General features: G+C 40.3%; 1 protein-coding gene across 1 annotated transcript in view; it reads left to right on the top strand.

The window, feature by feature from the left end:
- The window catches only part of MAP3K19 (mitogen-activated protein kinase kinase kinase 19), a 55,083-nt gene extending 29,273 nt beyond the window's left edge, over positions 1-25,810 (top strand). The window contains exons 7-13 of the mRNA XM_004423874.3: positions 2,355-2,433; positions 3,343-3,602; positions 11,267-11,310; positions 12,926-15,373; positions 18,355-18,504; positions 20,263-20,960; positions 25,389-25,810. Coding sequence (XP_004423931.3) covers positions 2,355-2,433; positions 3,343-3,602; positions 11,267-11,310; positions 12,926-15,373; positions 18,355-18,504; positions 20,263-20,960; positions 25,389-25,455 — 3,746 coding nt within the window. The 3' untranslated portion in view covers positions 25,456-25,810. The remainder of the gene's footprint in view (positions 1-2,354; positions 2,434-3,342; positions 3,603-11,266; positions 11,311-12,925; positions 15,374-18,354; positions 18,505-20,262; positions 20,961-25,388) is intronic.
- The last annotated feature ends 632 nt before the right edge of the window (positions 25,811-26,442 follow it).

Raw genomic sequence — 26,442 nt, 5'->3', positions numbered from 1 at the left:
ATAATGGTTTTACCACTAACAAATTACCGATCCTTTTCTGACTTTTATCAATATCATTTTCACCTCTTCTGCAAAGAAATTATGTTTCTGACTATGTTTAAATGTTGCGTTTTATGTTTAAATGTTGCGTTTTAGTTTCTCTCTACTGTAACATTTTCTAGTGGGGTTAATTTATACCTTCTTATGTGGAAAGATATACTCAGACAGGAGCAAGTGTTTTATTGTTACACGTGACAATGCATTATCTTTCCTGGCCCACTGGGTAGTTTCAAAGGCTCCCACGACCACACACAGTATTCAAGAGACAAAATAGAGAGCATTTGTATGTTCCCAGCTGATTTCAGAGTCAGCACATTCCATAATCTTTCTTTCCCCCCTATTTAGGACCAATGATTAGGATGGGGCCATTAGCTTCTAATAATTTCTAAAAAGGCAGATTTTTCTTATACTTGCTTATTGTATCTTTGTGCCTTGGTTTGAAAAAGAAATCAACCAATTAACAGACTTTTGAATGCATTAAATTTCCTTGAAAACATTCTGGGTTTATTAGTCCTCAATAATTGTGAAAGTACAGTCATTCTTAAGAACGTGTTCATGTGAATACACTCTGCACAGTTTTCTAGCTTCCACAGAAAGTACTAACTGCTCCTAGCCTTTGTACTAGAACATCCTTTTCACTGACAGGTTAGTCATTAGGAATGTATGCTGTATGGTTTTCTTACTCTAACATGTCAGCTAGGTTTTTGTACCTAAGGATGACTACAAAAATCTTATGAAAGACATCCATCTTCCTTTCAAGTATGGCAGTGGCCTTGAACATGTCACACAACCTACGGCTATCAGTTTCTTTGTCTCTAAAATGAAGGGCTTGGATCAGATTATCTCTAAGTTCTTTCCAGCTCTATAATTCCAAATCTCTCATTTTGTGCTACATAAATAGTATGGTGGTAGGATCTTTGAAAAGTTAAAAAAAAAATCTAGCATTCGAAGGAAACTTCATTTTTAGAGACCTGTTGCTTGCTATCATATATATTAGAAAACATGCAATTATGTTGTCTTATTTGAAAAACATCAAGAAAACCAAAGCTAAATACATTTTCATGGTACCACAAACTATATCAGATGACAAAGATAGTAAATACTATTATCATTTGCCTGACTGTAAATAAAACTTTTCCTTTTGGAAATGTTTACTGTTTTTTTTTTTTTTTTTTACACATTAGTCTCATAAATAACGCAGGCATAAAATTTGAACAATAAAAATGCCTTCGCTCTGGTGGTTCCTATGTATTTGACAAAATATCCAAAGTCCTTTAAAAATAATAAAAACCTACTAATTGAGATAATGCTGATGACAATAGCTATAAGTAACTTTCCCGAGGTCGCCCAAGAAGTGGCAGAGGAGGGATGTAGAACCAGATCTGTCTGATTCACACCCACTCTTATCATCTCTGCTGTACTTCTTCCCTAGCATTGGATCAGTGGAGCTGATTCAGACTATGGCTCCTACAGGCAAATGCAGACAGAAGAAAATGGCTCTGACAAATACATGGATAGGACTGAATACTGGGACAAGCACGGCAGCCTTCTGGAAGGATGCTTGTCTGTGTTCCCACAACACCATTGGCACACTTCTATCACAATCCTTATCTCACACTATAGTCTGCTTTATTTATCATCTCTGCGAGGGCCGCAGCTGCACCTTGTTTATTTCTATATCTTCAGCACAAAGAGTTGGGCTTGCCAAATACGTAATAAAAGTTTGTTGAATGGAAAAAAAACGAATAGACGAACAGACCATGAAGTACAGGCAATTTTGTACTACATAAAAATCACAATAAATTTTTATGTAAATTTGTTTAATATGTTATATTGTAGGCAAGCATTGATTCTACAAGTTGGAACTTTCTGTCTTAAGGGTTATACTGGGAATCATTCCATGGAATCAGATAGGAGATGACCAGAGTTACAAATATGAGCAAATTCTTATGGGACAAAATAGTTATCTGATGTGAATTCTCACAACAGTCCTGTGAAATAGATGTCATCGTTACGCTTCACAGGAGGAGGCCTTGTTTTCTCCCTCCAGGGTGCTTATCAGAAAACTTTATTTTACACCTGGAAAGTTTTATTATACAATTTTTTGCTCTTTAAGCAAGCATTTGTTTAGGACCTATCATATGCTGGACAGGAAAGATACAAAGATGGCTAAACCTCAGTCCCTGGTTAATGTCCATTCTGTAATCAGTAAGAACAGATTAGACAAATAACCCAAAAGAAAATACTTGATTCTTCATTACTGCTGGAATTCATTACTTTCTTCTTCTTTCTGCTATCATCATGCATTTATATAGGTGTTGAGATTATTGTTACTTTCCCGAGAGATGTCAGTCATCCCCAAGAAATGAGCCAAGAAGATTTAAAAGAAAGCAAGTAAGGACTATTTTTTGAAAGGTTAAATTGAAATTTAAGTATGAAGTGATACTAGTGTGACAACCTACATTTTTAGTAATTCAACCCGAAAAAACATTCTAAAGCAGGGGTCATAATAGATACGATTGTGGCAGGGGCCGGGTAATAAATGTTTTAGGCTTTGTGGGCCATATGGTCTCTGTTGCAATGATTCAAATCGGCAATTGTATCTTGAATGCAGCCATAGACTATTTTAACAAATGGGTGTAGCTGTGTTTCAATAAAACTACAGAAACAGACTGGAGGCCGGATTTGGCCTATGGGCCATAGTTTGCTGACCCTGGAGCCATGCCACTCAAAATGTGCGTCTGTGGTCCTTCTGTTACCAGTCAGGATAGAACTTGGACATTTAAATGTTTAAAAAGTTGTATAGCAATTTGACAAAGTAATTTTATGTTCATTGATCTGATAATGAAAAAATCAGGGCTTATTTTCATGTTTTTGATTTTTGTTTCATTTTTATAGTAATTCACTTTTATTACATTTTACAAAAGTATAAGTCCACAGCGGACTGGAAAATTTAAAAACTGGTACTTCACCAAAGATAGTTTGAGAAGCACTGGGCTGGTTAATGTCTTTGCAGAAGTAAAAGGGTGCATCCCCTGTGCCTGCCCCTCTGCCCGTCTGATTTCTCTGCTCAAGGGAATAGGGGCTGGGAAAACTAAAGTGTGGGCTGCAGAGGGCAGACGAGATGAGGAGTGAGTCGGAGGGTGGAGAGGGTTCCTTTTAGGAACACCGCCATTCCACTCAGCAGCTCCATTTGGAAATAGTTTTCCAAACTTTCTAGTGATGTCAGGTTGGATTGAGAACTGGAGATCCAAAAGACACAGGGAATGAGTTTTGAGTCAAACCATTTCCTTCCCCTTTTAGTCAGATAACTGCAGTGCATCAAGAATGGGCACGAGCACATTCTGTTTCTCTTCCAAATGAGATTGAGATGGTGGACCTCAGGACAAAGACGCTGACCACGCGGCCCTTAATTCTAAAGAAAGAGGAAAGTTCCAAGGAGCTCTGTGATGTGAACTTGGGCTTTTTGTTGCCAAGACCTTGCTTAGAACCAAACATCTCCAAGTCTGTAGCCAGAGAAGATGTTTCTCCCTTTTTGAAGGGGCAGCAAAGAAAATCTGAAGGTGAGTTGAACTCTGAATTACACAGTGATTTCTTTATACTTTTGGTCAACAAATATTTATTTATGGTGCCAGGCACTGTTCTAAATGCTAGAAATAGAGCAGTGAAGGAGACAGACAATAACCCCTGATGTTGTGGAATTTACATTCCAATGTGATTGAGGAGAAGGAGAGACAATAAACAAGTAAAATATTCAGTACTTCAGATGGTGCTAAATGCTATGGAGAAAAATAAATGGGAAGAGTGATGGGGCAGTTTGAGATTTTAAATAGGGTGAGCAAGGGATAGCATCACTGAAAAGGTAACTTAAGAAAATATCTGAAGAAGACGAGGGGCTGAGCCCTGTGAATATTTGGGGGAAGAACGTTCCAGGGCACAAGAAGACGAGTCCAGCTGGAGCAGAGCAAGTGGGGTAAGTGTGAGGAAGGGGATTTGAACTGTTATAGGCATGGGCACTGATTATACAGGGTCACATGGTACATTGGAAGGATTATAAGCGACATGGGAGACCTTGGAGGGTGATCTGACATGTAAGTTTAAATAGCCTTGTAACAGATGCTTTTTAGAATAGCTACAGAATTACAATTTATATTTTACATTTCCATCTTTCCTGAATTATGTGCGGCCTTGATTAAAAATCCCTACCTTAGACTATATACTAGAACTTCTTTTTCTACCTTCCATATCTTTTAACCTATATTTCACATTTTCCATTTCCTTTTCTCTCTGTGCTCCATTCTGGGTAATTTTATTTTATTTCATATATTTTTATTATTATTATTATTTTTTTGTGAGGAGATCAGCCCTGTGCCAACATCTGCCAATCCTCTTTGTTTGCCGAGGAAGACTGGCCCTGGGCTAACATCCGTGACCATCTTCCTCCACTTTATATGGGACGCCGCCACAGCATGGCTTGCCAAGCAGTGCGTCTGTGCGCACCCGGGATCCGAACGGGCAAACCCCAGGCGGCCGCAGCGGAGCGCACGCACTTAACTGCTTGCGCCACTGGGCCTGCCCCGTGGGTAATTTTATTTTTACAAATTTTCCAGTTCACGCGTTAATCTGTTAACCCCACGCATTGAGTTTTTTCCCCAACATTTTATAACACAAATTTTAAAAAATACAGCAAAGGGGCCGGCCCCGTGGCTTAGCGGTTAAGTGCGCGCGCTCCACTGCTGGCGGCCCGGGTTTGGATCCCGGTGCGCACGGACTCACCGCTTTTCCGGCCATGCTGAGGCCGCATCCCACATACAGCAACTAGAAAGATGTGCAACTATGACATGCAGCTATCTGCTGGGGCTTCGGGGGGAGGAAAAAAAAAGGAGGAGGATTGGCAATGGATGTTAGCTCAGGGCTGATCTTCCTCCAAAAGAAAAAAAATAAATAAATAAAATAAAAATAAAAATACAACAAAGTTGAAAGCATTTTACAGTGAACACCATTATGCTCATCACCTAGATTCCACCTTTAACATTTTACTCTATTTGCTTTATCGTAGCTGTTCATCTAGCCATCCCCCTATCCATCCATACTCCATCTTATTTTTTGTTCCATTTCAAAGTAAATTGCAGATATCAGTACATGTTTCCCAATTTTTTCAGCATGCTTATCATTAACTAGAGTTCAATATATGTTTATGGATTTTTTCTTTTGAAAAATTATACACTGAGTGTATATTCACTGAGTTTTTACAGACACCTGTGAAACCCAACTCCCTCTCAAAATATAGAAGGTTAATAGCCGCAGAAAGTTCCCTCATGTCCTGTCCCAGTCAATACTAACCTGCCCCCTCCCCCACGGCAGCTACTGTTGGGAGTTTTTTTCACCATAGATTAGTTTTGCCAGTTCTAGAATTTCATATAAATGGAATTGCACAGCACATATTCTTTTATCTAAGCCTTTTTTCACATAGCATGATATTTTTGAGAGTCATCCATATTATTGCATGTATCAATAGTTCATTCCTTTTTATAGCTGAATAGTATTCCATTCTACAAATATGCCACAATTTTTCCAGTCTTCTATTGATAGACATCTGAGCTGTTTCCGGTTTTTTACCATTATAAGTAAAGCTGCTATGATCATTCTTGTACAAGACTTTTTTGTAAAAGCTTTTCTCACAGGTAAATTCCTAAGAATAGAACTGCTGGATCATATAGTTTTTAAGAAACAATCAGAACTTTTTCCAAAGTTGTTGTACTATCTTACATTCCTATGAACGCTGTATACAGTTCCAGTTGCTTCACATCTTCACAAACATCTGTCCGTTTTTCTAACATTAGCTATTCTAGTGGGTGTGTAGTGGTATCTCATTGTGCTAATAGTGGTATATCATTGTGATTCATTCAATTGTTTTTTTTATTTACTTTTTTTAACCATTATATTTTATTTCTAAAATTTCCATTGTTTGTTTTTCAAATAGTCTTTGTTAATTATTGAGAATATCTTGTTGTTTTGATGATTCCATCTTTTATTTCTTTCGACATCTGATACATTTTACTTTCTATGCTGTGTTCAATAATTCCAATATGTGAAGTCCCTGGGGGCTCTAAATTTGTTGTTTCTTGTTTCTACTGACTTGCACTATTGGTGGCTCTTTTTCTTGAGAGTTTGATAATCTTTTCTGTGAACTCATGTTTGGTTGATGTTTATCTATGGGAATCTTGGGGGCTTACACTGAGGATGCTTTCCTTCAGAATTTGAGTTTGCCACTCTATCTAGCCCAACACTTATTTACCAGATGGCAGCTCTGATGCCAGCCTTTCCCCTTAGGGCAGTGCTGCCTTTGATATCTGCTTACCACTGTCCTAAACCAATCAGCCTAAACCACCAGGGACAAACCTGTAGTCAAAAAGTTGCATTTATTGGCTTATTGCAATGAGAGAGATGACACAGCGGAGGAACTGTGTGGCATCTCACCAAACAAAGGAAAAAAACAGAATTATTATTGTAGAATTTTTGGGGAAGAGTAGAGATTAAGTGAAATTTAAATGAGGCAGTGTTTTTAAAAAAATATTAAAAAAAATATTAAATTTTTTTTTGTTGTGGTAAAATGTACGTGACATAAAATTTACCATTTTAACCATTTTTAAGTGTATAGTTCAGTCGCATTAAGTTCATTTACATTGTTGTGCAACCATCACCACTATCCATCTCAGAATTTTTCCATCTTACAAAACTGAAGCTATAACTTCCCATTCTCCTCTCCCCTGCAACCCCTGGTAGCCACTATTCTACTTTCTATCTCTATGAATTTGTCTATTCTAGGTGCCTTATATGAGTGGAATCATACAATATTTGTCCTTTTGTATCTGGCTTATTTCACTTGACATAATGTTGAAGCAGTGTTTTGATAGACTGTATGTATAGGTGCTAACATCAGGTCGTGACTGTGTAGTGGCCCCAGGGTCTTGTTCCTTGAAATCTACAAAGTTAGCTCCCAACTCTCAGCATCCTCTCTTCAGCCTCCTATCTTGCCGCTCTTCCTCAACAGTGTGATAAACATTAGCACTACTAAATGCCTTCCATTCCAAGAACTAACGTGTGAATATTCACACATACTGTCTTTTTCTGCTGGAACATTATGCCACCCTTCAGGTCTCACCTTAGATACCGCTTCCTCTGTGAAGTCTTCCTGAACCTCCTGACACTGGATGAGTCACCATTCCTTTGGACTCTCATAGGATCCTGACCTTACCTGCAACATAACACTCATCATGCTGAATCGTCACTGTTTGTTTACGCGCCTGTCTTCACCACATTACAAAGGCAAAAACCATCGCACCTCTAAACACCTGGCACCAGACCTGGCACATAACTAATAAAAAGTGTATATTGAATTAATAATAACAACAATAACCATTTACTGAGTGCCTCCTATTGCAAGACATAAATATCCACTGATATAGGTAATATTAGCATACTTGTTTTAGAAATGAGAAAACTGAGGTCTAAGGAGGTTAAGTTCATGCCTAAGTCAACATAGCTAGTGAGTAACAAAGTCTGGGTTCAAACCTAGACCACCTGTCTCTGAAGCCAACATGCTTAAGCACCATGCTATTTGTGTTCAGAGCTCATACCTTCCATCTGAGTACCACCTTAGTTATGATGGAAAAAGAGGATACACATATTTAGCCTTGTAGTGGAAATGGATTTAAAGAAAAGGAGGGGCAGTTGGTGCAGGTACAAACTGAAGGGAGGATGGATGGAGAGACTAAATAGGAGATCGGGGAGACATCCTCTTCTCTCAGCCAACCCACAGAGAATCTCAAAGATGTAACAAAAGCAACGACACCCAGCCAAGAGTGAACTTGGTTAGGTCAGTATTCTGTAATGGGAGCTGCTCCATAGGTGCTACGGTCTTGTCTGAAAATGTCAACTGGGGTTCCCCAGACCAGTATTTGTTTGCATTTTTAAATTTGTTTATATGCAATTTTTAAAAATTAGATGACCAATATATGTTGATTAAGAAACATTCAGAAAAGACAGGTGAGCAAAAATAAAGAATAGGAAATAAGAAGTACAAATGATATTCCAAGACCGTTTCTTCTAGAGTGTACTTCCATATTTCTAAATAACATGTTTATAATGATATTGCTTGATTGTTCAATTTAGACCTTATTATTAGGATTTAACACTTTTTCATCACTCTCCTCACACACAGGCAATCCCCAGTCTTCTCAATCTTTGTGTTAAAAAAAAAATCAATATTCAATATTTCCATTATTATGACTAGGTAAAGTATTATTTAAAGCTGAACTCCATAGTGTGCTATGATTACATTTTATTTCTTTTGAGACACTGTATTTATTAATAAAGGCCTCATTTCATCATTTGCTTACTTTCTGTGTTTGTCACTAATTCATCCCCATCCTGTCTGATAGACCTGTAAAGTGCACCTCAATTCAGGCATCTGCACATCAGATAATCCATTGGTTCATTTTGGTTTTGGAGACATTGCTCCTGGAACCCTCTGCCCTCCGGTTTCACTCTGTGTTGCTTGGTCTTTGGGCCTCCTGACCAGATGTCTAGCTGTGATTCCCTTACCATCATCCTGGAAATTCTCTTGGCCTCCTTGTGTGTAGGACCCTTGTGTACTGGATATGCAGCCTCCTCTTCCTTGGCTTACTACCTCATTTTAGTGGGGTACATTTTCCTGTAGCTTCCTGAAAAAGGTGTGTTAGTGGTAGTTTTTCATTGTCTCCATTTCCTCTGAGCTCTTTTCTTTCTTTCAGTTTGTTTGGTTCTCTGTATTTTCACACTAGACTAGGCTTTTCTCACATATCAGTTGGTCCTTGGCTATGGCGCTCCAGGGACCTTGTTGAATGGGCAGAGACCCGGACGGTGGGGTGAGGGATTCCCCAGGTGTCAGTGTGCGTAGATAGGCTTTTTTCTCAGCTAGTTTTCCCTAGAGAAGGATAATCCAGGCTCCTGCCTGTAGACTATAAGGCTGGGGCTTCACTTGTCTTTCACTTAATCCTCTTATTTTCACTCTAGCAGCCCGTTTCTGCTCTCAGCTATACCTAACTCCTTAGCATCTTTGTTTCAAGCTCTCCAGAGAGTAAACTTCTAGCCATCTGCCAGTGATGGAGAAGTACAACTCTCAACTTGTGGGGCAGGGCAGGGAATCTGGAAACTACTCCTTATACAGACTTGTAAGAACCCCTTGTTTCAGCCTCACCTGCATTCCCACCTTCAGCGGTACCTGGTATCTTCAATTCCTGCTCCTTTCTAGGGCTCTTATTTTTTGTTGAGTTCTCCTCCTGCAGGCACTGAGCAGAACAGAGAAATCTGACAACTAATCAATTATTACTCAGCCATATGGTTTTCACTGTTCAAAATTTTGTAGACATTGCTCTTCTGCTGTCTGATCCTCTGAGTTTTTGTTGTTGTCATCATTGACACCGTTTTAGATTCCTTTACTGATCATTTTAGTGAGGTTTGTGGAGAGAATGGAGAAAAGCTTGTACATTCAATCTTTTAACTGGAATTCTATACACATTTCAAAAGACTTTTAACGTATACTGCCAAATTACCTACCAGAAAGATCTTACCTCTACATTCTCACCAGAAATGTTTAAGAGTGCTGTTCTGCCTCACATCATTCCTTACAAACACTGGATAATATTTGTCCAAATATTTATGATAATACCTGAAAATTTTTTTTAACTCAGGAGGTTATACATATGTACTCAACTATAAATTATATTCAGTTGTATTTCTTGTATTAACTTGTAGTATCTTTTCAACAGGAAATCTCAACCTCTAGAATATGACCTCTATGAGGGCAAAGATTTTGTCTTTGTTGTTCACAACTATATTGCCATCTTCTGGGACAGTGTTGGTCACTCAGTAGCACTCAAAAAATATTTGTTGAATAAATGGATAAAGAATTGGGGGAAGTGCCTTGGCCAGCTGTGGCTAAGGAGAATGCCTATGCCCCTCCTATTGGGCTCCTCTTCTTAGATGACCATTTTTCACCTGAGAATGGCTTCTTTACCTGCATCACATCTTAGAGAGGTCTGTTTCTAAGTGAAATTTCTAAGTGGCAGCCTGTGGCTAAAATGGACCCACAGACATATCTTGTTCAGCCTTCAAAGTATTAAAAGCAAGGGGTGGGAGGGAGATTTCACATCGTCTCCAGTTCTCTGGCTTCTCTTGACAATTGGAAGATGTAGCAATGCTGGATTACCCATCTGGAATGGATGACGTCAGTTACAACTGGGTAGTGGATGTCCCTTTAGTTGGGCTCATGATTTCAGTTCACCACTCTTCCTACCTGTCCCACTTCCTCTGTTTATGTGACCTGCTTTGACCTCGGATACTTGGGAGCTTTTGGCTTGAGCTTCAAGCTGTGGTGGTGGGTGGGATTTTAGGGACCATTCTGAATTTTTGGTAAGAAGACAACAACTAGATTTTACACTACCTGGTAAATCCCATCTCCCTCTTCCCCACACATCCCCTTTAGAATTTATGATCTATTCCATGTTTGAGTTCAAACAACTTTTGGGAGACAATTATACATGAGTATTTTCACATATCTGCGCAGTCCAGGCTTTCTGAGCAAAAAGCACCAGGAACTAGGTTAAAAGATGATCGAATGATAAACGTGTCTTAGAAATTAGAGATAGTATATTCCTCCAGAGAGATTCAGAGGCTTATTTCCCCAGGAGCTGTTTGCTTACATGCTAGGGTAATGAAACCCAGAGACATATTTCCCCATTCTCCTGGAGACATTTGCTTATATTTCATAGTAAAGGTCTCTCTTTCTTGGGAGGGAAAGATGGGTCGAAGTGCCAACCACTCTAAATAAGCTCTGAGTCTCATAATTTCACAGTTCACTCCTGTGGTGCAACCCTGCTACACTTGGCTCTCATTGTGTTGCCCTATGGGGAGTTGGGGTGTGGGAAACTGGCCCTGTGATGTCCTGTGAGTAATAAATGCTCTGTTTTCTGATCCAGAGGTCTCGTGTTTCCAGACAGAATATAAATGTAATCATTCCATACCTACCTCCATATGGATTATACCTGGAAAAACTCTTTATTTTGACTTTTCTTCAAACCTCAGCACCAAGTTTGCTGCATCCCCAAACTCTGGGTTAAGACTAACTGTGTTCCCTCTACTACTAAGAATATCTAATTATTATTATGGTTTTTTCTTGTTATAGAGTTTTCTATCTCTGACGTGAAGTACTGTAGCCAAAGAATGGAGGTAAGATGAGTTTCAGCATTTTTGATTTAAGAATTAATACCAAAGAACTTTTATTATTAGAGACAAACTCTATCAAAGTACTCAGAACCAAAATCCTCAGCAATTACATCTTGGAAAAACAACAACTCACATGTAGGGTATACAGTAGCAAATAATTTCTGGGAAAATTATTCCTTGCCATGTATGTTTCTCTTCTGAGGTGTTTCCTGTTCTCCGTATAATGAAGTGAGTAGTTCTCTTAGACATGTTTTGTCTTCTTTTAACATATCTAGAAATTAGGTAATTATTTTTTCCAGCGGTAGAAAGATTTTCCTAGTTGTCTAACATGGTAAAGTATTTGGAAAGATCCTTGCAATTCTCTCAACCATCTGACTCTTCTGTATCCTGGAGCCTTTGAGAAAATGCATAGGTATTGCTTAGTGTTGTAAATAGAAGTTTATTGCTGCCCCCTACCCCAGCTCCCCCACTCCCCGTAAATGGCTACTACTAGGGAAATGTTTAAGCATTTTTGATTTAAGCGTTTAAGCAAAAAAGGGAGAATCTGTCTTTATTTCCCAAGTTATTTTTGAGAGATGGAAGAAAATAATCTAGGCAATAAATCTAGGAGATTACACCACATCTCACCTATTTCTAACACCTAACTTTCTAGTGTCAGGTTCCTTTCTTTTTCTTTTCTTCTTACAAACAGGTGGCAATAGAATGAAAATGAAACATATAGGTCTCAATTACCACTCAAGATCCATGCCTATAAATACTCTGATATAATTAGGTATCAGATCTGTATTCACAGGAAAAGGCCTCAATGAAAAGAAGCATAAAGTTAAAGAGTTTATAGCTTAACAACCAGAAAGTTGAATATTATAGATGGGGTTACACTGACCTCTAGAGGCTGATAGTGATAAAACTAGCTTAGTTTGAAAATAGTTGGGGGGCCAAGGAAAATTAAAAACTATTCCAAGTTGCTAATGTTCAAGTGTATAGTGTGGCACATTTATAAGCCACTCTCAAAAAAAACAATTCAGCAAAACAATGAGGAGCAGCTGTGTTCTGGATACAAATTCGGAGTTAGTCTGTAACCTGACGATCATTGCTAAAGTAAATTGAACAGCAATTTTAAGCTGTTCTAAGTGAAATTTAAAAAATCTTAGATCAATTCTATGGAAAGTAAGAAGAGAAGAGAAATAAAATGTCTCATCTTGCATTTTTAGTGTTTACATTATAGTTCCTTTCTTTTAAAAATATAACCATAGAGCTAACATCCACTGCCAATCTTCCTCTATTTTGTATGTGGGTTGCCGCCACAGCATGGCTGCCAATAAGTGGTATAGGTCCACACCTGGGAACTGAACCCAGGCCACCTAAGCAGAGCATGCTGAACTTAACCAGTAGGCCATGGGACTGGCCCCTTGATTTTCAAAAGAATTGTTTTACCATGGTTCTAAAAAAACACTAGGAAAGAACTTTTAGTTTTTAAAATTGTGATCTCCAGGATAGCTTCGTACTTCAAAGGCATTCCTAAAGAGAATCTTAGATCTCTTCAGATTGCTTTAAACCAGTCAACATGATGTGTATTTGTGTTTCGGCATTCATTAGCTCTTTCTCTCTTTCCTTTTAGTTCCCTCTGCCACCATTGTCACTCTTGCCCATGAGATATGGTCACCTTACTATCCCCCCAAATCACAAGGATCAAAAAGAGAGAGAAAGAAATGCTCCAAGCCTCATATCCTTTGTACCTAAGCTCTCAAATCCTGTTAGTCGAAGTGATGAGTTTAGACCATCCAAAAAACAGCAAGAAGCCCCGTTTAAGGTGTTTTTGGATCAGACTCTCAGGTCCTCTGATAGCTCCATTTGGTCCAGAAACATGTGCTCTTTTTGGAAGGATAACCATCACAGACAACACCTGGAGATGGAGGAGAATCAGAAATCCAAGGAAACAGAAGGATGTGACAAAATTGAAATCTCTCACTTTGAAAAAGAGCAGTCTTTGGTGTCTTTTGAGAATTCTAAGAAAGGCAGTTTTCCTACAGATAGGGAAGTGGATATTGACTGCTATGGTAGTGAAATGAGAAAAGCAGAAGAAGAGAACTCTCAATATCTTTCATCAAGAAAGAAAGAGGGTTCAGTAGCCATAAACTATGGACAAGACACAGAAGTTGGACGTACCATGCCAATCAAGTGCCAAGAAGCCCAGCAGTCAGAAATAACTCCAAGCCAGGATAAAGAGACTGGAAATGATAAAGCTGATTCAAAAGGGCCTTCAGTACATAAAGGTGAAGCAATTGAGCCAAATCATATTTTGGAAGAGTATACTGTACTTAAAAGTTTGTCCAATGTAGTCCCTAATAGCCACATTGGAAAACTCCCAGAAAGTCATAGTGGCGTGGAGACAAACATGAAAATATCAATAGCAGAGGCAACCAAACCAGAAATGAATGGGATGGTCCCTCTTATCCACATTACTTTCCCTGCAGATGGAACTGCCCAGGAACCAGCAATAGCTAAACCGAGCCTCCAAAAAAGAACGCGCACCCTTCATAACAACAATAGCATCAACATACTTGCACACCAAGAAAATGACAGGCATGAGATGAAAACCCATAGAAGTAAGTTGGGTTCAAAGACCAAGACCAGTAACAGGACACCTCAGAATTTCATGATTTCCACTGAAGTTTCCATTAAGCCTACTATGCATAAAACCAGCATAAAAACCCAAGTTTTCCCTGCTTTGGGGCTTCTTGACCCCAGGCCTCGGCAACCACCCAAGTTTCAAAGGAGAATGCCACAGATAGAAAAGAAGCAATCATCTTACCGGGCTCTGAAGCCTAAAAAGCAATCATTTCCTTGCATCTGTAAAAATCCAGGAATAAAAAAGTCTTCTTTTCCTCTCTCTGTTCAACCAACAGAGCCAAGACTAAATTATCTAGATCTTAAGTACAGTGACATGTTCAAAGAAATCAATTCAACTGCTAACGGACCTGGAATCTATGAAATGTTTGGAACCCCTGTTTATTGTCGCATGCGAGAGGCTGAACAGCATGAAAACAAATATTACCGAGAGATATGCTCAGCTCCATCAGGCAGATATATCACCAATAAATGTCGATTTTCACACAGTGAGAGGAGCAGCAATAGCAGAACAAGGCTTTCTCAGAAAAGACCACGTATTAAACCCCCAAAGGCTTTGCTTGGCATTAAACCAAAGCACAAAACTTTAATTTCTAAAGAAAAGGGTTGCAAGGCTGTAGGTAGCAACCTACAAGACTTTGAAAATGATGAAGGTACTTCAGAACCAGAATGGCAGATAAAGTCTTCAGAAAATGACTTTCCATCTCCCAAAGATGAAGTTCAGCCCATGAACTTAGCTCAGACTCATGAGCCGTCCATTAAACAGAATGAATTCCTTCCTGTCTCAGATTTGTCCACTGTTGAAGAAGTCTCTGTGGAAGACTCCCCTGATGAAGGAGACATTTCTAACAATCAAATACTTGCCACGAGCCTTAGAGATCTGCATGAACTTGAAGAGCTACATCACCAGACCTCATTTGTCCTTTCAGAAAACAGCTGGGCAGTGCCCAGTGAGAAGAGTTCCAACAAGCATGTACTACAAGAAAAGAGTACAGCATCTCTTGGTAAAATGAATGCCAACCAAATTTTAACTAACAATGTAGAGTTTGATAGTGTTTCTGATAAGTCTAAAGCACTTATGAGTTTCTCTTTCCAAGAGAAAGAAAATGCATCTTTCCAAGCATATCGACATTGGGCACATTCTTTGGATCATGATAGTTTAGCTAATAAGTCAATTACATATCAAACATTTGGAAAAATCTTAAATGATGCAAATTCAATTTCCCAAGAAATCCTAGACTCTGCAAAGAACGAAGAATTGACAGATGAACTATTAGGTTGTCTAGCTGCAGAACTATTAGCTCTTGATGAGAAAGATAACAACTCTTGCCACATAATGGCAAATGAAACAAATCATGAAAACCTAAATCTTGTCTTCAGTAGGAGAGGAAATACCATGCAAGAATTGGGTGGAAAGACAACAAATGTCAACATACAGGTTGGTATAATTATAATCAGAGATTCATTGGGGCAGGAAGGGACCTCAGAGACAATCTGGGTCAAACCCCTTATTGTCAAATGAGGAATCAGAAATCCTAAACAATTAAATAGTTTTGTCAAGGACTCATTGTTTGGTTGTAAGTTTGGAATGCAGGTCCCCTAACTCTCAGGCTAAGATGTTTTTGTTATGCTTACTTACTTCTGGAATTTAGCTAGCTTGACACTGTAATGGAATCACTTTGGGTACATTAATATAGCAATACTATTTATTTAAATAGGTCAATATTTTATTCAATGATGATGTTTTCTGTTACCAAACAAGCCTTTTTTGGCCCACTGCACAGTAAGGCAATCACTGAGACAATGAGTTTGCAACAGAGAAAGGGTTTATTCATAAGACAGCCAAGCAAGGAGACAGGAGAACAAGTCTCAAATCTGCCTCCCCGAAATGGAGATTAGGTATATTTATGAGCTCTAGGGACAGGGTGCTCTGAAGTGTGAGAATAGGTGAGTGGAGGTAAGGAGAAGTGAGGGAATTGATGATCTGGGCAAGTGTAGTCAAGCTTCATGGCTCTTCATAGGACACATGTTCACAAGATGGTGGCATTAGCATGATCTGAGGGTGGAGTTTTTGGCCCCCTGATGTCAAAGGGTCACCTATCAGGCATTTGCACAGGCCCAGTTCATAGTCAGTGGTCTTAACAGGCCTGAAGTATACAAGGGATCAACTAAAAACAACTTAAGCACCCGTTACCATGGTGACCCAAGCTTCAGAGATGTTATCTATAGGGTGGGCCTTAGTAATGCATTATCTAACCGCTTTTGCAAACAAACAACTGAGTATAGTTAAAGCAAGTTGGCTCCCAGTTTCATTTGCAATCACCAAATATCAGGAGAGAGAAAATTATGAGTAAAGCTTTGCTTTAGGTAGTGTGTGAGATAGAAAGAAGTTAACGTGGCCCCAGAAGTAGTTCACTATCTAGTTCCAAAAAAAATGTATGCAGACATGAAATGACCATTTCTCAAAGATTCCTTGCATCTGAGCATTTGCTCTCAGATAGTTCACTACTTTAACACAAAAATATTGTTGATGCCTACTGTGTTTCTGGCACTGGGCTAAGGAACTACAGACATGGTGGGGTATAAGGCTTAGCCATAGCTCTCAAGGAAACATAAGCAACAATTTGGAAAAAAAATTTTTTTAATTTGTTTGGCATGGGAGTCGGGGGGGTAGGGGAGAATATCAACAGAAAGTTGAGTTTTGTTTGTCTTAGTTTTCACTGAAGTACGTGAGTCTCCTGTTTTACTCAAATTTTAAAGACAGAAATAGTAGGTTTAGCTGAAATATTTATTGAACACTAACTCAGGTTATATCACACTATATCAGGATCAGGAATAATGATTTTAAATAGTTGATCAGAAGAATATACAAAGGTAAATACTTATACCATAGTTAGGTTTATTGAGAACTTACCGTGTGTGAGCGAGATGTCGTACTATCTCCTTTATATGCTTCATACTAGCTCTATGAGGTAAGTACTAAGGGTACTAATAAGTCGCCATTTTGCAGATGAGGAAATTGAGGTTTAGAAAGTCATGCAGTTAGTGAGTGGTGAGCCAGGCATTCTGATTCCAGACCCACATGCTTAAGTACTTAATTATGATAGGAATATTCCTTGTCCTAAAAGGCCAGCTCCACCCTCGTGGTGATCTTGGCGTCTGCTGAGAGGTGGATAGTGATTCAGAGAAGCCTCCAGGCTGGGGTGGGAGATGGGGTTATGTTTGTGCACGCCTGTGTGTCTGATATGGGTTACCACTCTGCCATTTCAAAAGAAAAGCGAACAAGCTAGTAAATATAATCAGCCTGTAACCCCACTCTGCAGTCATGGAGTCAAAAACTGACATTTTGTGACCTTTTCTTTCCCAAGCAGTCCTTAAATTTCAGTCTGGGTAGAAACATGAGAGGATGGGGAGGAGAAACCCAAATGGCCCTTTGGAGGCACGCATGCTCATTCGTGAGGAAAGTGACCCTGCAGGATGTCTTGTTCATAAAGGGCCTTCACCATGCTTCTGAGTCCCCATCATCATTTATTTTTAAGAACTAGTAGAGGAGATCAAAACAAAGCATTTTGAGTCCTGATCAACCAATTGTAAAACATGGTCTAAGTTCTACAAAGAGATACTTGTTTCCTGACTTCTAGAGCAGGGCCTCTCAAAGTTTACTGTGAATGCAAATCTCTTGGGGATCATGTTAAAATGTAGACACTGATTCAGTATGTCTGGGGCCTGAGATTCCGCATGTCTAGCAAGCTCCCAGGTGGTGTTGATACAGCTGGGCTGCAGATTCTCCTTTGTGTAGCAAGGGTCTAGGAGGCCATGGATCTTCAATCTATTGCAGCTGGTCTTGACCACCAGACTTGCTTGTTATGGCTATGCTTGTGCGCATCTGTGTGTGTGTGTGTGTGTGTGTGTGTGTGCGAGAGGGAGAGGGAGGAGGAGAGAGACAGAAAGAGAAAGAGTATCCAGCTGTATGTATGTTTGTGTGTAAATGTGTATATGTGTATGTAAGTGTATGAATATATGCTTATGTATGTATGTGTGTGTTTGAGTGTATGTGTGTGTTGTGGAAATAAATGAAGAACAGACCAAGGCTATTTATTCAGAGCTCACAATAGCAAAGGAGTCAGCCACCATCCCTTGTGTTTGGCAGAGACTCAAAGGTAGGCAGAGGAGTGGGAAAGATTTATGGTGGGAAAAGGGAAGGCTTCAGGTATGCCCTGACTGGAAGCTGTTATCCTGGGGAAGCCGTAGCCTTGCTGACTAGAAAGGGCCTCCTATGTGATTGGTGAGGGGTGCATATTTGGCTTTCTCTGGTTGGTCCTAAGTTAGAAGAAAGGAAGACTTTACTCTCCACCCCTTCTCTCCATTCCAAGGACTCAGAGTTGTATGGTGACTTTTCTTTTTGTCTCATTCTTCCAGAGATGTAGTAATGGGTTCAGGATATATGACAAGGAGGAGAAATTTCTCAACTCAAATGAAAAGAAGACATTTTCTGAAAATAGTTTAAATTATGAAGAACCTATCCTGTGGACCAAGGGTGAGATCCTTGGGAAGGGAGCCTATGGCACAGTAAGTTAAATGGAAAACACAATGAAACTGTCGCGGGAAGAGGGAGAATCTCCCTCTGCCCTTCCCCTTAAGGTTCTTATGGCTGGCCAAATAATTAACAAGACAGGTTAGCAGGAGAAAATAATACCAAGTTTAATAACATGTATACATGGGAGAAAGCAGGGACACTGCATTTCTCAACACAATAGCAGAAATTCTCGTCTTAAATACCATGTTCAGCCAATGACAAAGGAGGATTTTGGGGGTGGGGGGAGTCAGTTATAGGAGATTACCACTAAAGCACAGTAAACAAGAGTAAGGTTTATTATGCAGCCCCAAGGCCTCACCTTTCACATTGATAAGCCTCTAGAAATGAGGCCATCCCCCTCTCTTCTCAAAACAGAGAGGGAGATACCTTTACAAATGGAGATTTCTCTTATAAATGTAAATGATTGTCTGGCAACTCCTCTGCAGGGTCATCTAGAGAATGTGGCCAGAGAGGCAGAACTTCTGATAAGAGGGGCTTGTTGGTGCCTTTTCTATTGTAACATTTACCCTACGTTATCTTTACAGCCATCATGATAGATCTGTTCCAGGAAGGAGCCACCATGTCAAATTCTTTAGGCAGTTAGTGGGGGAGGTCAAATGTCCTCAGAGTAAACAACCAAGGTAAAGAGATAGATTTCAGGGTGGCCAAATCTTGATCTCCCACAAAACCAAAAATCCCAATTGCTCCTTGACCCCTCCCTCTTCCCTGGAGCCCTCCCCATCCTCCCACATACTCTTTTACTTAGAGCTCTTTCAGTTGGAAGTAACAGGAAAGCCAACCCAAACTGGCTTGAGGAAAAGGAGGGTCACTGCTTTATGTAACTGAAGGGTCTGAGTAGGTCTGGCTCTGGGCACAGCTGGTTTCAGGGGTCAAACAATGTCATGAGGATCTGGCCTCATATGTCCTCCTTCTGACTCTCATTCTCAGGCTCCATGTGGTAGTACAATGGCCAATGCATTTCTAGCCTTTCATTATCCTAGGTCCAAGTCGAGTGGGAAAGAAGTCTTGTGTTCAACAGCTCAGGATATGTTACCAGAAATTGGGAGAATCATTGCTGAGTGGCAAAAACAAAAGATATTCCTTACATTTTGTGAATTGCATAAAAGACCATCTAGCACTTTAGGTAGTATTTACATAGATTGGTAAAGAAAAGACTGGCCCCCAGATAAGACATGTAACGTTTCTAGCTGGGGACGTTGCAGGAATCAGTAAGAAGGTAGGAAGACATGCAGACACTGAAATCACATGACAGAGTGACTGCTGAATTGCCCCAGGACCTGCCTTCCTCTCTCTCCTTAGAGCTTTAGCACTCAAATAGTCCTATTTAATTTATTTGGTGAGGAACTTTCCCAAGTCACCATCTCATGTAGTCATCATGGACATCTGTGAGGTAAGTACTGTTACCTCAGTTTTATAGATGAGAAAAACTGAAATCAAAAAGGCTGTACAACTTACCCAGAGTTACACAGCTAGAGAATGGTGAAGCCAGGATTCTAACCAATCCAGGCCACTTGACTCCAAGTCATTATCCATTCACCAAGCTGCTCATCCCATCTTGGCTCCATTGAAACATGGAATTTACTTAAGTACTTTGAATTTAGGTAGGGATGTATGAACTTAGAGAAAGACAAGGGTTTGAGAAGAGAAGGGAAAGACAAGTGTCACATGAGGCATTTTGTGAACAAGTTGTATCATTTACATTTAATAATAAGGTATTGGTTTGCTTCTAGGTATATTGTGGTCTAACTAGCCAAGGACAGCTAATAGCTGTAAAACAGGTGGCTTTGGATACCTCTGAAAAATTAGCTACTGAAAAAGAATACCAGAAACTGCAGGAAGAAGTAGATTTGCTCAAAGCACTGAAACATGTCAACATTGTGGCCTATTTGGGGACATGCTTGGAAGAGAACATTGTAAGCATTTTCATGGAGTTTGTTCCAGGTGGCTCAATCTCTAGTATTATAAACCGTTTTGGACCATTGCCTGAGATGGTGTTCTGTAAATATACAAAACAAATTCTGCAAGGTGTTGCTTATCTCCATGAGAACTGTGTGGTGCATCGAGATATCAAAGGAAATAATGTTATGCTCATGCCAACTGGAATAATAAAGCTGATCGACTTTGGCTGTGCCAAGCGTTTGGCCTGGGCTGGCTTAAATGGCACCCATAGTGACATGCTTAAGTCCATGCATGGGACTCCATATTGGATGGCCCCAGAAGTCATCAACGAGTCTGGCTATGGAAGGAAGTCAGACATCTGGAGCATTGGCTGCACTGTGTTTGAGATGGCCACAGGGAAGCCTCCACTGGCTTCCATGGACAGGATAGCAGCCATGTTTTACATTGGAGCACACAGAGGGCTAATGCCTCCTTTACCAGAACGCTTCTCAGAAAATGCAGCAGACTTCGTGCGTGTCTGCCTGACCAGGTAAGAAAGTGAAAGCAGCAGGAGGAGGATAAATCCCCAGAGATTTTAAGCAGCTGACATCTCCCCTGTAAATTATGGCCCATTAAAAGCTCTGCTGGGGCTATGAAATCGAGTAGGGAGTGATTTTGTGCTGAAAGGAATCATGATTAGCCATATTGGGTGACTGTGTTCCTTGGTGTATCAGGATTGGAGGTAATGCCTCAAGTAGAGAGCGCCTCAATTAAATGTCTTATCAGGTCCTGACACTACTTCCCCAAATCAATGCATGGCAAAAATTGCTAAAGATCTACTTACACAGTGAAATGATATCACCTGTGCTTAGGTTTCCCTTTCCTAAGCTGCCTTTTCTCTCAGGGAACCAGTGTTCTCATTTCCTTCCTAAAACCAGCTCTCAGGAAAGTATGTGAGAAATTCATTCACATCGAGGGATTGATATGAATTAATTCACTGGTGACTGACAGAATTAATGTATTGTTTCTCCCAGAAATACTTGCATTTAAAGTGAGGGGAGGGCCGGCCCCATGGCTTAGCGGTTAAGTGCGCACGCTCCGCTACTGGCGGCCCGGGTTTGGATCCCGGGCACACACTAATGCACTGCTTCTCCAGCCATGCTGAGGCCGCGTCCCACATCCAGCAACTAGAAGGATGTGCAACTATGACGTACAACTATCTACTGGGGCTTTGGGGGAAAAAAAAAGAGGAGGAGGATTGGCAATAGATGTTAGCTCAGAGCCGGTCTTCCTCAGCAAAAAGAGGAGGATTAGCATGGATGTTAGCTCAGGGCTGATCTTCCTCACAAAACAAACAAACAAAAAGCAAACAAACAAAAAATAAAGTGAGGGGAAACATTTTGAGCCAAAGGAACAAATCTCTAATTGGAGTGTTTCAAGCATTAAGTGGGGGAGGATTTGGAAAAGCAGAAAAGCCCCCGAAAGTTGTCTGTTTTCTCTTGTCCTGATGCCCCTTAGTATCTATGGAATAAAATTCTGGGTAAAATGTTAGCACTATAAGGGACCTTAGAGATTATGCACTTGTGTGGTTTTCAACCTTTTTTAGCCAGGCACTCTCCATATAAGATCTTCATTCAAAGAATAAAACATAAAAGTGGAGAGATGATTCTGGTTAAAGTGCGTGTGTGTGTGCACACGTGTGTGTGCCTGTATGGTGGGGAGCTAAGAGTAAGGTAGGGGTGCTGGAGCCCACCCACTTGGCCTCCAGGATGATGCAGAACAGCATAGAATCTACCCATCTAGTGAGGTTCAACATTTGGTTGCATGTTCAAGATCAGGAAGGCCTGGGACCCAAACACGGTTTCTGCCCCTTCATGGAAGTATGTTCTTATTCCTAGATGAAAAATTCTAGTGCCTCAGCTTTCAGCAAGCATGTATGGCAACCTCCAACTCCCAGGGGGTCCATTCTGTCTTTGTTAATGAATCTCAGAACCCACAGGTCTCCCTTTCTGCCTATGAATGTGCCTCTCTTTCAGACTCTTTGTCTCCCTCTTCCAGCATGTGTCTATCAGCCTATCCTGGTTGGTTTCAGGGGATCACATGGGCCAGGGCAGGAGCACATACTCCAGGGGTGCAGTTCTGGGCATCCCTAGATGCAGAGACACCGTGGGTGTTCCAGCATGGATTTTGTGGACAGAGCCCCAGGCACAGAGCTGCTCCTTCCTCCCACTAAAGAACCCCAGAACACATAAAAGTGTTAGGAATATCACATGGACCAGTACTAGTTTTGGAGATTGATTTTAGCTCTTAAAACCATTGTAGCTTCTTTGTTCTTAATTGAACAATTATCTATCATAGATCCACAGAAACACAGAAAGTGCTTGCTATTCTCATTTTCTTTTAAGTTATCATTACTCATACACACAGGCACAGACACACACACACACACACAGAGCTTTAAAGAGAAACGGTGGAATCTTTTTTATGGCTCTCCTTTTGAACCACTGCTTCATAAATTAAGCAATACACAACCTACACCACTGATAATCGATTAATAGGGCTGTTGTGAAGGTTAAGTGAAATGGTGTATGTAAATTGCTTAGCAGAGTGTGGGGTACATAATTAGGGCTCCATAATTAATAACGGTTAAGGAGAATACTAATACACCTTAGCTAATTAGTGTCATCTACAAGCGTGTAATTACCTCCTGAAATTCCATGGCAAAGACCCTAAGGACTCTAGAATCTCACCTGATGTCTATGACAATACTCCTTGGAGGTATAGATAGTCAGAAATAAAAGGGTAAGGCACTCTTGAAGATTCGGAAGTAGAGATGATGAGGTGTAGACCAGGAACAAAGACTGACTAGAACAGAGATGGATTTGGAAGAGAAGTAAGAAGTAAAGGGTATTCCCATGGGCAGACTTAAAGTTCTGGGCAGTCAGCCCAAGAAGTTTAGCTTTGCTGCAATAGGCAGTGAAGAGCAAGGGACTGCAAAGTATTTAGGGTAGAGAATGCCGTGAAGAAAAAGGTCTTTGGGAAGGCAGGTCAGATGGCAGTGTACTGAAAGACCTCGAACGGAGGTTGTTTGAAACTAGAAGGTCATGTGGGCATCCAGAGCTTGGACTTCGATGTGGTAGGAGCAGTGGGACTGTAAAAAGGATTCCGGAACATTTCAGAAGGTGAATCAGGACTTGGTGATGGATGATGAGAGGATCTCATGGTTTTGTGTCTGGATAATGGAAGAAATTATAATAGAAAGTCATGAAAGAGGAACAGGGGAGGAAGTTGAAGAGGGTCTCCTTCATCTAAGGAAACATTTGAAGCTATGAAATTGGAGCTCAGGAAAGGAATTAAGATTGGAGGTACGTATTTGAAAATCATAAGATTGGTAGCAATAGTCATGAAAAAATTAGAGGGCTGAGGAAAACATTTTTAAAAATGCTCATGGGAGAAGATAACAGAATATGCACAGCTTCAAGTCTGGCACGTAACTGGAAGAAAGGAAGGGAAGGAGGGCAGGAGAGAGAGAGGGAGGAAAGGGAGTTGCCCAAAGGTGGAAGAAAAACCAAGAGAACAGTTTCCCCTAAGTCTAAGCAGAAGTCGTTTCAGGAAGGAGCGGGTAGTAAATACTTCAGATGCCACAGAGATGATAAGGAGGATGAGCTCCTTAAATCTGGTAATGAGAAGGTCATGGTTAATTTTAAGAGGGCGATTTCTATAGAGAGGAGTAGGCGGAATGGTTAAGGATTTAGGATAATGAATGTTGAAAAAAAGTCACTGGGTTTGGCCATGTTAGAGAAATTTGGCAGGAGTAGAATAAACAGGATGGCAGCTAGAAATGGTAGCCAGGTTAAGGAAAGGATTTTTGGAGAGGAGAGATTTCTGCATATTTTGAAGTCAGGAGAAAGAACCTCCAGAAGGGTAGAAGTTTTGATTTCGAAATGATTTCTGGTCACTGTCTTAAAGTATTTTATTTCCATTTTCACCTGGGCTATTCTTGGTAGTCATTTGCTTCCATAATTATCCAAAGATAGCCAATTTAAGCAAAAGACTGCCTTTGGAATAGGTCATTGCTGATAACTATTGACTGGTTTATTAGTTCATTGACTGGTTCATTGGCAAAGGCTTTTCGATTTCTTGAGAAAAAAAACTAAACCACAATTCTACTAATTGAGCAATTATCTCCTTTACTTTATGCTCGTCCAAGAGTCCTCCAAATGGGATTATTTCAGTTAATCACCAAAGCATGTTTAAATGTCTTTTTTTTTTTTTCGTGAGGAAGATTAGCCCTGAGCTAACATCTGTTGCCAATCCTCTTCTTCTTGCTGAGGAAGACTGGCCCTGGGCTAACATCCGTGCCCATCTTCCTCCACTTTATATGGGACGCCGCCACAGCATGGCTTGACAAGCGGTGCGTCAGTGCGCGCCCAGGATCTGAACCCCAGGCCGCCACAGTGGAGCGCGTGCACTTAACCACTACGCCACCCGGCCAGCGCCTAAATGTCTACTTCTTAAAGGCTTTCCAACTCTGGATTCCAATGTCTTTAAATTTTAAAAGTAAATTTAATGCTACTTAAAAGTGCATTAAACTGTGCATCTAAAAGTGTGAATTTTACTTGTGTATAAATTATACCCCAAACTGAACGAAAGTATAATTGAAAAGTAGGGCCTAGTTTTTAATCATAATAGTTACTACTTTTTGAACAATTTCTATTTGCCAGACACTGTTTAAAACCTGTATACACATTACTTAATTTTCCCAGTGAGTTAGGTATTATTGTTATCCCCATTTTACTGATGAAGAAAGAGTTTAAGTCACTTGCCTAAGATCACACAGCTAAAAACTAGAGTCTGGACTCAACCCAAGTCTGTTTGGCAGAGGCTGTACTTCCATCTTTAAAGTTGGCGTTGAATCAAGTAGATCCAGTTGGCAGGCACACTGTTGGCTGCTTCTGATGTGTTTTTCCCTTCTTAGGGACCAGCGTGAGCGACCTTCCGCCGTCCAGCTCTTGGAGCACTCCTTCTTGAAGAGAAGTGACTGAACACACATGAAGATGTTCTTCCCAGTTCCATCACAGATACTCCATTATTGCTTCACTGTGGGAATGACGGTGAAGCGACCTTTGTTTTCCTACTGAAAAGTCCGTCTAACCCAATTTAACCAGATCCTGCAGTGTCACTAAGTGAAAAGTTTGTTACATGTTAGTTTCCTCAAGCTTCAGTCGCAATTACCCACGTATATACGAGAAAGTTTTCTTAAACAGTAACAACAAAAAAACCTATTCCAGTGTTTACAGTTCTGACTATCCAGGAATTACAATCTCTATTGCTTTATATGATATTTCCTTTTATCTTTGGCCTGTCAATTTTAATGTCATCAGTTTGAAATAAATTGTAAAAACAAGAAAATTGTATTTTCTTGCTTGGTGGGTAAAGACGCTTATTTAATTCTTGCAAAGGAGACTAGAAGAAGGTGAAAAGTTAAAAGGAGTAGAGAGATGCTCCATTCTGTTTCCTTTGGCTCAGTCTTAACCTTGCACATCATGGGAGCCTCCAGGTGAACAGGAAGAGCTAAGGGCCTTGGTATTTCATCTGTCAGAGGGGCCCTGAACTCCTCAGAAGTTTCCACCTACTAGAAGTGGGGCTATTCAAAGTGGCTCCATAAACCTCAGGCTGCTTTCCATGTCATTTATAGTATGATCTAAGGTCTTCACTTATCTGCAGAGTGAATTAGGTCATTACCACATCTACAACTAGCTAAACCTAAGCCAACCGGTGGGATAAAAGCTAGATCTGATAAACGGAGAGTGGTTCAGCACAGAACCTTTTTCAGGGCTCTTGGCTCACTTCCTGAATGGAGGACATCTCCGCTGAGGTCACTCTTCACTTTCATTTCCACAACATTGGCAAACCTCACAAAAATCAACATGGACAAGTTGTCAGAATTATAAGCCCTTATTTTGTTGGTGGACTAAGCATTTTCATCAGGTTTCTATTGCTGTTGACTCCACTCATCTACCAATTTTCAT

This window comes from Ceratotherium simum, chromosome 9 (assembly GCF_057802395.1).
Source record: "Ceratotherium simum simum isolate JZ-2026a chromosome 9, ASM5780239v1, whole genome shotgun sequence".
NCBI lineage: Eukaryota > Metazoa > Chordata > Mammalia > Perissodactyla > Rhinocerotidae > Ceratotherium > Ceratotherium simum.
This window is presented reverse-complemented; position numbering and strand designations above follow the sequence as displayed.